Source organism: Psittacula echo (assembly GCF_963264785.1).
Source record: "Psittacula echo genome assembly, chromosome: 2".
NCBI lineage: Eukaryota > Metazoa > Chordata > Aves > Psittaciformes > Psittacidae > Psittacula > Psittacula echo.
Genome location: NC_137737.1, coordinates 45932327 through 45945971, shown reverse-complemented (window position 1 = coordinate 45945971; position 13645 = coordinate 45932327). Strand labels below are relative to the sequence as shown.

Below are 13645 nucleotides of genomic sequence, written 5' to 3'. Positions count from 1 at the left end.
ATACGATACCGCCCGCCGGAAAAGACAGCCCACCCGACCAGGGGACGTGCCCTTCCAGGTAGCTCCCAGTTCCATCCCCTGGCATGACGTGCTGTGGTATGGAACACCTCCTTGGCCAGTCTGGGTCAGGTGTCCTGTCCCCGCTTCCTCCCGGCCCCTCCTCCTCCCTGGCAGAGCATGAGACTCACAAAATCCTTGGTCAGTCTAAACATCGGTGTTATCAGTTTTTTGTTCCCAAGCCAAAAGTCAAAAACACAGTGCTGCAACAGCTACTAAGAAGGAGAAAAAAAAAAACAAAACTGACTGCCACTGCTGAACCCAGGACAACCAACAAGTGGACAAAGCTGCTAAGATTGAAGTGGCTCAGATGGACTTAGATTGGCAACATAAAGGTGAATTATTTTTGGCCCGGTGGGCCCATGACACTTCAGGTCATCAGGGCAGAGATGCAACATACAGATGGGCCAGATGTAAAAAATGTACTGTACACCGCAGCTGGGGAGAATGGTCCTACCTGGAGTCTCTGGCAGAAAGCTCCAGGGGAGACTCGAGGTCGACCCCTCGGCTTTTGGAGTCGGGGATACAAAGGATCTGAGGCCAGCTATACCCCAACTGAGAAAGAGATACTGGCAGCCTATGAAGGGGTTCGAGCTGCTTCGGAGGTGATTGGCACTGAAGCACAGCTCCTCCTGGCACCCAGGTTGCCCGTTCTGGGCTGGATGTTCAAAGGCAGGGTCTCCTCTACACATCATGCAACCGATGCGACATGGAGTAAATGGGCTGCACTAATTACACAACGAGCTCGAATAGGAAATCCCAGTCATCCAGGCATTCTAGAAGTCATCATGGACTGGCCAGAGGGCAAAGATTTTGGAATGTCACCAGAGGAGGACGTGATGCGTGCTGAAGAGGCCCCACGTTGGGCGCCAAAATAGAACTGTCGTGGTTTAAGCCCAAGCTGTAAATCAGAACCACGCAGTCTACTGCCCCCCCCCACCTTTCTTCCCTCCGCTTCTGGAGGGACGGGGAGGAGAATCAAAAGAATGCAGCTCCCACGGGTTGAGATAAGAACAGTTTAATAACTAAGGTATAACACAAATCACCACTGCCGCCACCAACAATAACAACGACAAGAGAAATAACAAGGGAAGAGAATACGATACCGCCCGCCGGAAAAGACAGCCCACCCGACCAGGGGACGTGCCCTTCCGGGTAGCTCCCAGTTCCATCCCCTGGCATGACGTGCTGTGGTATGGAACACCTCCTTAGACAGTCTGGGTTATTCCTGCTTCAGGTAAAGGCAAACCCACTCGTGGGATTGCTTTTGCTCAGGGACCTGGATATACTTGGTGGGTAATGCGGGAAGATGGGGAAGTCCGATGCGTACCTCAAGGGGATTTGATTTTAGGGGAAAACAGACAATGAACTCAATTGTACGCTGTTGCCTGCTATAGTCCTTATATATATCCTTATATATATCCTATAGTCTTCTAATATTTAATCTGCTGTCTGACTCTGTGTGCTAAACTCATAATCTGTCACTTATTTTGATGTCCTGATGGATCTGGCTGTAGAATCTAAGTTCATGTTTAAACCTACTCTTTACACCTGATAATACTTTCTGTTTGGTCACATGGGTAATTAAAAGCATAAGTTTCTAATGAGTAATGCAGGTATAAGAATAGTTTTGGTCTTTGAATTACCTTGATCTAAATTTGAAAGTACAGCATTACAATTTTGACATTAAAATTATGCATTTGGTGAATAATGTGTGTATTTTTTGGAAAGTCAAATTAAAAATAAAATCAATTTGTTAGTATTACAGCCCCACGTAACTCTTTGACGTCAGCTTTTTCTGGCATGCTATTAATAAACTCCTGTGATAAAATGTTTAAAAAGGTCTTGGCATTTTATGGAGTAATACAAGCTGCATTTTTAGTTCTTTGCAAATGACTCTCAGGGGGTTGCCTTGTGTGTGAGTCCTGCATCTGGGCAGGAACAACCCCAGGTTCCAATATAGGTTGGGGAATGACCTGTTAGAGAGTAGTGTAGGGGAGAGGGACCTGGGGGTCCTAGTGGACGGCAGGATGACCATGAGCCAACACTGTGCCCTTGTGGCCAAGAAGGCCAATGGCATCCTGGGGTGTATTAGAAGGGGGGTGGTCAGTAGGTCGAGAGAGGTCCTCCTTCCCCTCTACTCTGCCCTGGTGAGACCACATCTGGAATATTGTGTCCAGTTCTGGGCCCCTCAGTTCAAGAAGGACAGGGACCTGCTGGAGAGAGTCCAGCGCAGGGCGACAAAGATGATTAAAGGAGTGGAGCATCTCCCCTATGAGGAAAGGCTGAGGGAGCTGGGTCTCTATAGTTTGGAGAAGAGGAGACTGAGGGGTGACCTTATTAGTGTATATAAATATATAAAGGGGGAGTGTCACGAGGATGGAGCCAGGCTCTTCTCAGTGGCAAACAATGATAGGACAAGGGGTAATGGGTATAAACTGGAACACAAGAGGTTCCACTTAAACTTGAGAAGAAACTTCTTCTCAGTGAGGGTGACGGAACACTGGAACAGGCTACCCAGGGAGGTTGTGGAGTCTCCTTCTCTGGAGACATTCAAAACCCGCCTGGACACATTCCTGTGTAACCTTATCTAGGTGTTCCTGCTCTGGCAGGGGGATTGGACTAGATGATCTTTTGAGGTCCCTTCCAATCTCTAACATACTGTGATACTGTGATACTGTGAGTCCTCAGTAACCTGCCCAGAAAGAGCTTGGAAGGAGTTTGCTGATTGTCAGTTGATTTGGTGCTTTTACTTGTCTACCTTTTAAAACAGTGCTTGCTGTGAGATCCTCTGTAGTGTTGTTGTAGTAAAATTATTGTCTAAAACTGGCAAAACTATAAATACCATTACAAAAATTCATAAAGTGACGAAATACAATTTACAAGTTTCAGACAGCAACAGAAAAGATTTTTGTCGTTGCAGGAGCACACATTTTCACTGCACATGTGATAAATCCAATAATATGAAAATGGTAAAATGGCATTCTTGAAATGAGTTAACCTATTAAACCTAGGTTTAATTTATTTTTTCTTTGCTGTTTTTTTTCCCTCTGTTTTTTAATATCTAGGATGAAGATCGAACTGAAGAGGACAACAGCAGAGTTGAGCCTGTTGGACATGCAGACTCTGGTTTGGAGAACGCTACCAATTTTTCCCTGGAGTAAGTTACTGGCAGAACACATTGTTTTAACAATGAGTCTTGAGATTGAACATATACTAGTAAATAACTCAGAATAATGTTCTTAAGAGCAGTCTTTTTTATGTCATATGTCATTTTGATTTTAAACAATTTCCTTCATGGACCTTTTTAAAGCAGATTTTAAACAGTTTAGAAAAAGCCTGTGTTAAAGGTGAGCATTGGAAACTTGACATTTATAAGTGCTGATGCTACAATATATTTTCTCCCTCAAGATGCTTGTTTGATGAAACTCTGAAAACTTGACAGAAAGAATAGGGTCAGTGCTAGCACTTGTAGATCAACAAACAAGATTTTCAAAGTGGAAAAACATAATTCCTTTCACCAGTTCATTCCTGTCACCAGTTCACAGTCTACTGGGCAGATGGGGCCAGCAGATCGAGGGAGGTGATCCTGCCCCTCTACTCTGCTCTCATGAGACCCCACTTGGGGTGCTGTGTACAGTTCTAGCGTCCTCAAGATAAAAACAACATGGAACTGTTGGAACAAGTCCAGAGGAGGGCCAAAAGGACGATCAGGGGGCTCGAGCACCTCCCATATGAAGACAAGCTGAGAAAATTGAGGCTGTTCAGTCTGGATGAGAGAAGGCTGAATGGAAACCTTATGGCAGCCTTCCAGTATCTGAAGGGGGCCTACAAGAATGCCAGAGGGGGACCTTTCATCAGGGACTGTAGTAATAGGACAAGGGGTAACGGATTTAAACTTAAACAGAGGAAGCTCAGGTTAGATATAAGGAAGAAGTTCTTTATTGTGAGGGTGGTGAGGCACTGCAGCAGGTTGCCCAAAGAAGTGGTAAATGCTCCATCCCTGGCAGTGTTCAGGGCTAGGCTGGACAGAGCCTTGTGCGATGTGCTCTAGTGTGAGGCATCCCTGCCTGTGGCAGGGGGGTTGGAACTGAATGATCTTAAGGTCCTTTCAGCCCAGACCATTCTATGATTCTGTGTGCTTGGGGGTCACATAAGTTGTTTGGTTGAAACCCTCATATGCTGTGCATGTATCAAAACTGATGCTGTTTAGAACTGGGAAGCTTCTCCTAATTCTAAAAAAAATTAGTAAGAGATATTTTATTTCCCCACAAGATACAGCAAGCTTGACCTTTGCATCTCACTGGAATGAGCTGATCCTTACCTTGCTATAGAATTAATGAGAAAAATATCCCTTCTACCCTTAAATTAAACTATTAAAATTGATTACATTTATATTTAAAAAAAAATTCTTCTGCTCTTATTATTTCTGAATTACATTATGAATTAAATGCAGAGGATTTAGAAGTTAAAGATCATGGTGACAACTATTAGGCAATACATGCTGAGCTTTACTCCCTTCCATTTACAGAATCTGTTACATTGCTAATTCCAAATGCTGTTTTGCTAAATAGAGTTTGCAGAACTTCTGTCAAACTTAATGCTTCTTGGTGTTGCTTTTAAGTAACTTACTGACTTTTCATCATAGGCTACTTAATTCTTTTCTGGTTTGATATCATGCTCCTTTCTATGTTTGAAGTAGTTGGCCTAAACTTCTGAGAAAATCAGGAAGCAAAATTGAAACAAGTCTCTCATAGGAAGGGATAATTTCCTTTTGTCTTCTGTTTTACAGAGTATAACATTTACATTTGGGGTGGATTTTTTTAAAGAAAAAGTATGAGAAAAATGAGTATCTTGAACTTAAATTTTTTGGAAAAAAAGAAAGGTTGCTAACTCAATCAGTAGAACAAGTTAAACAGTGTAGGCTGAGTATGAAAACTGACTCTCATTTTTTCTTAAAGCTGTGTTTTTCCACTCATAACAGTTCCAGGTGAATCACACTGATTTTCACTTGTTCTTTTCCTCAGCCCTCAATTTTCTTTTAAGCTAATAGGAAAGTCAGAAAAAGATTGATCATAGGGAGCCATAAATATACCCCAATAGCAAAAGATGCACTTAGAGTATGTTTTGGAGGTGAAAGGCCTTGTTTCATTCCTGTGAGCTGCTTTGCACACTAGTTAACAAAAACATAGCCTTGTTGTTCAGTGAGAGTGAAACAAAGTTAGCCCTTACAAAAACTGGGACAGGGAACATTATCAAATTCTGTAGTACTGTCAGTCTTAGAACATTGGTCCAGGTCCAAAGAATAACACATTTTTGGCTTATGTTTCCCGGCCCTCCTGTTGTTGCAGTACTTTCTTGAGCTAAACAGTGGCATCAGAGGTACAGACCTTCCATTTGTGGTGTTTAAAAAAATGAGATAAAAAAAATCAGACATGAATCAAGGTGTACAACAAAGGTAAAATATATTAAAAAATTTAATGTGGAAGAAATAGAAAACCAACTCTAATGCAGGATTTGTGTTGACTTCCTAACAGTATGCAGCCTGGTTATTCTCAAATCCAGATTAGCTGCTGCAAGCATTCATGATGGGCCACCATATGATCAAGAGCTTATTGAAGGAAGTAGAAAATCTTTTACTGCTGTCATAGGGCATTGGTCCTGCTCTTTGCTCCATTTCTAGATTAAATTTGATTTGTGTGCTTATGAGAAACAAGCTTCTCAAAGATCTGTGTGTATATATATGTAGTGCCAGGAAATATGGAAAAAGTATGTAATACTAGCGAGAGGCATAAGCCACAAATTTAGATTATGGCTTGTGTTCAGATCTCTCACTTCCAGGTTTACTGAGAGGTTTTGCCTTTGTGTATTATTTTCTCATTTGGGTAGTTATAACTCTTTGTGGTTCATGGGCTGTATTCCACCTTTCCAGATGTGGGCATGTTTCAAATACATCAGTAGATTTCATAAAATTCTATTTCTAGAATTTTTACATGGCTCTTTCTGAACCTGTACTTTCCTCTTTCACTTCTCTCTTTACAGCAAACGTATAATTGAAAACTAGATGTATAGTTCCTTCAGGAGGATGTCTGGTTGGCTTTGACTATTATAGTTAAACCTTACTTTGGAAACTTTGCCTAGTAAGGAGATACAGTGATCTTCCAATAAAAGAAAATAGAATTACAGTAAACCAAATAAATGTGGTTTAAAACTAGAAGAATTTAACCATTTAAAAAAATTAATAATTCTCATTTGATTACGGGGTAGTTTTGTGAACACTAATGTTGAGGCTAAGTGAGCGCTCTCTAAGAAAAAAGTTAAGCATGCTAGTGCTATGATCGGCTCTTAGACTTCTGAGGAAAAACTGTATGCGCTATTTAAGGTATTTCTGTGCAATGGTCCAAAAAGTGAACTTAAATTTAACTTTAGAATAAGGAAGAAATAAACAACATGCATGCAATGAAGATGATACCTATTTTTATGTAGCAAAATAAGTTTACAAAAAATTATTTTGAGCTTTGTTTGTTTTATTAATCAAAGTATTTTTGATGATTGATCTCCTTTCATGCCATCAGTTTAATCTTCAGGTACGTAGCATTCAACAGTGCTTTCATCACCATGACTTGATTTCTGGAATGGTTTTGTTTTTCTGTGCATGTTTGTGTGGGGTTTTTTGGTTCCTTCACGGTACATGTTCATATTCCCTCATTCGTCATTGTCTCACAGTGATATGGTAAAGCTCGTAGAAGTCTCCAATGACGGCGGGCCTCTGGGAATCCATGTAGTGCCTTTCAGTGCCCGAGGTGGAAGGTAATGTATTGTGTAGGATTTTAATTGAATTGTAACTTCCTATGTGTTATCTTGGTTGTGTTAGTTTTTATATTGTGTGCCTTTGCCTTCTATAGAATATCGTATGTTTTTCAAAAGGCAGTCTTACTGATTAAGAAAGGAAGAAATGCAAATTTACTGACTCCATACTTGGAATGGACTCTATAATGGAAAGGCTGTGCTTAAAACGAGTTAGAACTGTGGGGTTTTAATAGAGGTCTTGTTGTGATTTCACGGGAAATTGTAGTATAAAGACATTTCCTTTTGGACTCTTTCATACTGTAATCTGCTGGTTTAGTTCAGATAGATTTTTATGCAGCATTTCCTTGATGACTGTTTAGAGCCACGAGTTCCCAAATAACAGTAGGAGTTTAAACCAGCGGCATCATATGCCTGTGCTTGATAAGAATGGAAGAGAAAACAATCATCACACTTTCAATATGTAGTAGTGTCCCATCTGATGAGGTTAAAAAGAAGTAGCAAAAACAGTTGAAACATTCATTTTGGGAAAGGTGAACTTGTTTTATTATATGACAGGCTGGAACTTCTGAAGTTGAATTGTTTACCCCCCAAAAAAGTGTAAAGAAAGCCCTTTACATTAAGAAGTGCAATGTGGGAGATTATAGTAGTAAACAGAATGCATCATCTCTAATGCTTACTTTGCTAAGGTAGAGTTTTAGCATTTAGGGCCATTAATATTGTCTCAGAAAAATAGCTTAACTTTTGTAGTAATTAGTGATGGATTTGAAGCTTTTAAGTAAGTTGAAAAATGAAAGTTCCGCAGGAATACATGCAAATTTTATTTTGCTGATGCATATTCTAAGTATACACTGTATTTTCTTTCTAAGGAAAAGGGACACAAAATATATACTTTGAAAGTAATCTTTGGTTACACATGAAGGTGTTTTATAATCTCACATGCCTTTTGCGCAGCAACAATATCAGTTTAGTCATTAAGAACAGAAATAACTTGCTGTACATATATATGTATCAAATATTAATTTACTCTTTTCAGCTATGATAATTTTTTTCTTCCTTCTATACTAAATATCTTCACAGGATTTTAAACAAAGTATAAGAGTTTTATTTGCATTTGTTCCTTGAAACCCAGTGGTTTCATAGCCATACTCTCAAGTATTATGAGAAAATGTATTTTTGTTAATTTAAGGCTACTTTTTCTGAGGACTCCAAGTATTAAGAACAAAATTCCATTAAGTGGCAAACTCTTCATAATCTGAAAATCAGCAAATTCAGTGTGGGGACAGAAAGGGCATGAGTGATTGGTGCTTCAGACATAAGCTCAGAAGTAAATCCTATAAAGTTGGAAATGGTTGAAATGTTCATGCAGTTATCTAGGATTTAGACAGTGTAAAGGCCAAGAAAAAGATGGGTTTAAGAATGTTGGCTGCCTACTAATGTTTAATGAAATTGATGTTAGAAAGGTATATTTTGACATTTTAAATAAGAATTTTAACTCTAGTAAAATTCACTTACAGGTTGTTAATGTGGTTTTCAAGTCTGAGGTGAAGCTTAAACTGTTTATACATAATGAGAGCATGTAAAATGAAAAAGCCGTAAACTCAGAAATAAAATATCTGACTTTTTTTAAAGGATGCTATGTTAAGAGCTGTGAAGGACTTCTAACTCTTTTTTTTGTCCTGAGTTTGAGATTATATGATACAGTTTTATTACAGGAAAGCCAGTTTTAAATATAGATGTTTAGAATCGACAAATTTAAAAATCAATTCTGTTACAAGGAAATAATTTTGATATTAAAATTTGTCTCATTTTCCTTCATAATACTAGAACTCCCTTCATTGAAGAACGAATGGTACGTGCAATTGCTCTCTGAGGTTTTTTTGACGCCCCTTAAAAATAAACTGCTGGAGAGGGGAGATTCTTGGGTCAATGTCTTGAAAGTGTGGTGGAATACAGTTGAGGAGGACCTTTGATATAGCTAAAACATTTCTCCCATGCTCTTTGCATTGTAGTGGAGCAAAGGTAGAGTTCATTGCTTGGTATTAATTATAAGCACTTCTGTTGTACTGCTGCTTTACTGTCAGCTGTGCTCACACCTCTACATGGTTTCACTGAGAGCAAATATATTTTCCCCAGCTGCCTGCAGCCAGCAGTGTGGGCAGGGAAAGGAACGCGGCCAACTTCAGTTTTGGAGTACTTGATGAGGAGTTTTGGTTTCTTTTTGCTTTGTTGCCTTTTTTGACCTTTTTTCTTTTTATTTTTTATTTTTTATTTTTTTTTAAATCCCCCCCTTCCCCAGCTCTTTCGAGCAGTAAAGGTGCACTTGGTTCTCCTTTTGCTAGAGTCAGAGGAAGAGCAGATGTTTGGCAGGGATCCTCTCCTGCCTACTAGTTTCTCAGTATCTAGCACATGGCTGCTCTTTGTTCCTTCTCTGGCTGCAAAGCAAAACGTTCCCTGCTACAGTGAAGTAACTTACCTGAGCAGATCCCCTTCTCAGTAGAAACCTAAATATACAAAACCAAACACAGTAAAGATGTTGAGGGGTATCCAAAAGGAAAAGTCTCAGTAAATACCAGTGTATCACATACTTTAGTCCTTTGGCCTACCATTGTGTCCTATAAGTTTGGTGATCAGTTCCAGTTATGCTATGTTTTCAATTATTTTTCTTCGATTTCCCTTCTTTTGCTTTTGAAAATGTTACTCAATAGGCAAATGATATTAAATCAATAATTTTAAAAAGTGAAAAAATGTAAAAAAAGACAAATGCAATTCTCCCTTTTTACCTCTATGCAATAAGAAAAGGACATCTCCCACCAAAAATCTCCCCTCTCCCAAAGCAAACATCTGAAACCTCCAAAAATTACATCCCGTAACTCTGTCCTTTATTTATATTGAGGAAATATTTGATTTTTTTCGTGATCCTTTGAGGGTTTGGAGTAAGAATCTGTTTTCAATATTGGCTTTTGATCTTGAACAAAAACTATAAAGATCTCTGCCTTGTCTATTTAGATGCTACTAACTATTTCTGTTCCTAGCAAAACACAGAATTTTTTTTAATGGAAAAAATAAAATCTATCTCCATAATTCTCTGGGAAAAGTACTGTTGATTTGTACAGACATGGTCAAACTTTCTTCTGTGAATATGTTGCCTTATTGTCCTCCTGCTTTTTCTTCTAGAAGTTTATCAGTCCCTTATTGGCCTTTTTGATCATATGCTTTGAGTAACAGATATTGTTCACCTTATCAAAAGGGAGGAAGGGTATATATATTTATCATATTATGGTTGTGAAGTTTTTCAATATTAAAGTTTTGTTTGTAAGACTTACTTACGCATTTTTGCAGTGCCATAGATGCAGTGCTAAGCAGCATGGGAGGCATAAAAATGAAAGCAGAAAGAAAGACAGAATAAAAGGTTAACAGAAAAATGTTTACATGAAAGTAGACCAAAAAGGAAATGAATGAGAGGAAAGCATGAAAGAAAATGTTAAATTTGTACAAAACTGCCTTTAGCACCAATTCTTCCTTCTTACTAGGTGCTCAGAGAGGGGGGCAAGCACTGAGTTCCCTAAGGATAGCATTTGAGCAGTCCTGGCTAATGGGAGATGTTATGTTGATGCATAAATGGGGTTACATTGAGTTCTTCTCTGCAAGCTTCACAGTAATTATAGCGTAATATACTGTTACATGGCCTCTTCTATTTTAAAGTCTTTGAAATCTTCTCAAGCTCTATACCTTGGCTGTTGTTCCAAAATCCTGCCATGTCTGTCTTTGGAAGGAGATCCAACTGACACAAGAATATGTGAGATAAAATCAGAAATCTCTGTGAGTAATGACATGGAAGTCATAGTCCCATATTCCTAAGACTACTGTGAAGTCTACTTAGTAAAAGAGAACAGAAAAGGATTCGGATATTTGTCTGAAAACTCCATAGAGAACATCCGTTAATAAGTATCAGGCATGTTACTTTGATGCAGAGCAGTATGTAGGCCTCTGCCAGCTGTTTGAAGCAAGCTATAAAATTCATGGTAAACCACACAGCTAAAACATGGCAGCTAAAAATATTTATTTGAGTTTGTGCTACATATCCTAAATGGAAGGAGATCTCATAAGAATGGGAAAAATAAGAGACTGAATTTTATTGCCTTTTCTCAGCTTAAATGACAAATTTAAAAGATTTTATAAAAGGAAAAAAGAAAACCAAAACAACAAACCACACAAACCCAAATGAAGGTAGGCATTGATGTATACACAATCCATGGACTCGAAAATTGTTTATACATTTTTCTGTTTTGTAGTTCCATCTTTTTGCTTTTAGAGGAAATGCCCTTTGTTTTCTGGAATTTATGAATCACCTCATATTTTAATGTAAAAGTTTTAGTCTTTTACTCAACATACAAAGAAAACTAAAGTAATAGCTAATGGCCATTGACTATACTGAGAGTCCTTAATTCTGCCTTCAAGGTGTCTCCCTAACAAAGATATTCTGTTTGATCATATGGGAGATATATGTTATCTGCATCCCCATTTATTCATCTCCTGCATTTCCAGCCTTTTAAGTCTCAAAGATAGCCATGGTTTTCAAAAACATATGCATTCGGAAAAGATTCCCTGTGGTGTGAATGTATCATTTCCTCACTCTTTTAGCTGAATTCAAGTCTTTCCTTGTCTCATCTCAGGTTTTTAAAAGTTACATAGGCTTAATTTAAAGTACTATTCAAGCTAAAAAACCTAGGAGTAGTTACCAAGGATTGGAAATCAGTTCCGACTTCAGGCATGAAAGCTGATAAGGTTATTTTAGTGCCTCCACAGTAGCACTGTGACGTCAGTGTTGTGCAAAGAAGTTTATGTCTAATTTAGCATTGATCAGCCACGATAATTTAACTTGAACAAACAAGCTGATTTACCTACTGTGACCTACGATTCTCAGGAAAATTTATGCTGTGTTTATGTTCCGGTAGACTTTCTCTGAGATCTTTCATTGCATGAAACTGTTACACATCAGCTTTTCAATCAATCATTATTTTTGCACCTTAATCTAGTTTTTGCCTTTTCAGGTTAGTGATTTTGCATAAACATCTAAATTGGTTATTTTCTGTTCTGTCTGATTTGATTATATTACAGTTAGCTTGCAGGTAATAGGTAAATAACTTCAGTGTGTATGTACAACAGGTGGTGATGGCCAAATCATATTCTAGATGCTCAATGTAATATTTTTATTACTCTCATAGTATTTACTCTGTCAGTTTTTATTAAGACAAATTGTCATCATTTCCATACAGCTGGATGGCATGTGGGGAGTTCACAGTTTCAAAGAACTAACCAGACTAACTCAGGCAATTTAGATGTCAATAAAACATTTGCTGCTTGTTTCTAGTTTTATTATTGGTTGTAATTTATACTGAGAACTGAAATGTTAACACATGTAGCTGAGTGTATTTTAATTGCATAATTAGAATAATGAACCTGGTGGAAATACAGTGGTGAAAATGCTAATATAATCTAAGTTGTTTACATTCCCAATTAGATATTTAAAGCAAATAGAAAGATTGAGCTCTGTGCTTTGGTACTGCTTCCCTTCTGTCCCTGTGTCAGCTAATGTTAGTCTAAAACAGTGCAGTTACCAAATTTCCATTCGTAATTATTGTTTCAATAGAGTTGTAGAATTGCAGAGTATCTTGCAGAACAATATTGCAATCTCATTCTTGAAAAGTTATAGTTTAATATGCATGCAGTGGAAGAATTTATGTTAGAAAACATGTTGACTTTAACTGGGAAAGATTAAGCAAATTCAAATGCACCCATATATTTCTATGCTATATGGTTGTATTTAAACAAATATATAAACTGGCTTTTGTATTTTATACTAGGTTAGTTTACAGGCTTTCAGAATTTATGTTTTCCTAATGTGGGAGACAATATAGAAACTGTAGTAGAGCTACATTTCCACTTACCAGGATTAATGATGGTAACATACGGCAGGGAAAGAAAATCTAATTAGTCTTTAAGTTATTGCATATTTGCAATATCAAGCCTACTTTGTTTTTCTCCAGTTACTGCAACAACAAACATGAATTCCCATAATGCCTTTTTTAAGAGTCATATACCACAAAGAGTCATAACCACAAACAATTTTCATGAACATGTATTTTCTGCAAGTTCTGGAAGAGAGTTCTCTCCTTTGCAGAACTGCATTTGCGAAATTGTTTCTGGAACTGTGTCTAAAGGGATTTTTTGCTCTATGTGTTTATATATGAAAAAATAAATAAATTAAAAGGTATTGTGGGGATTCTGGTTTCACATTTGACTCAAGTTGTTTGTTCCGCCTTAGATCAGTTCTCAGTGACTTTAGCTTTATATGACCTGGTTAACCTAGCTCTAACATTTGTTAAAAAGCAAAATTCTCATGAGCACTATATGTTGTGTCTGAGATGAGCAGTGCTGCATTAATAGAACTTGTAACCTTTGTTTAATGAGATTATTTGCAATTTTGACTGGTAGTTTATATGTTACATTGTTTTACTATTGATTAGTAGTTAGTAGTAGTTAGTATTATTTTTAGTGGATTTGAGAGCTTAGGTGAAGTAAATTTAGCAAATGACAAACTATGCATAAAGATGCATCTTGCATTAATAATTTTATATAATTTCAGAATGCCACGTAATAGCAACATTTCAAGAAAAGTGCTATGCAAAAACCACTGATAAACCAATTATTTTGTAATCACAAGTACATAGAGATATTGGGATGAAAGAATCATATATTTTCTATAGTGTATTATCAT

The 13645-nt window shown here is 37.7% G+C and overlaps 1 protein-coding gene across 8 annotated transcripts in view; it reads left to right on the top strand.

Annotated features, from left to right (window-relative positions):
- Positions 1–13645, top strand: part of PARD3 (par-3 family cell polarity regulator) — a gene marked incomplete at both ends in the record, with an annotated part of 466908 nt that overhangs the window by 237817 nt on the left and 215446 nt on the right. For all 8 annotated transcript variants that reach the window (XM_080611294.1, XM_080611295.1, XM_080611293.1 and 5 more), the window contains 2 exons: positions 3126–3217; positions 6784–6867. In XM_080611294.1, coding sequence (XP_080467420.1) covers positions 3126–3217; positions 6784–6867 — 176 coding nt within the window. The remainder of the gene's footprint in view (positions 1–3125; positions 3218–6783; positions 6868–13645) is intronic.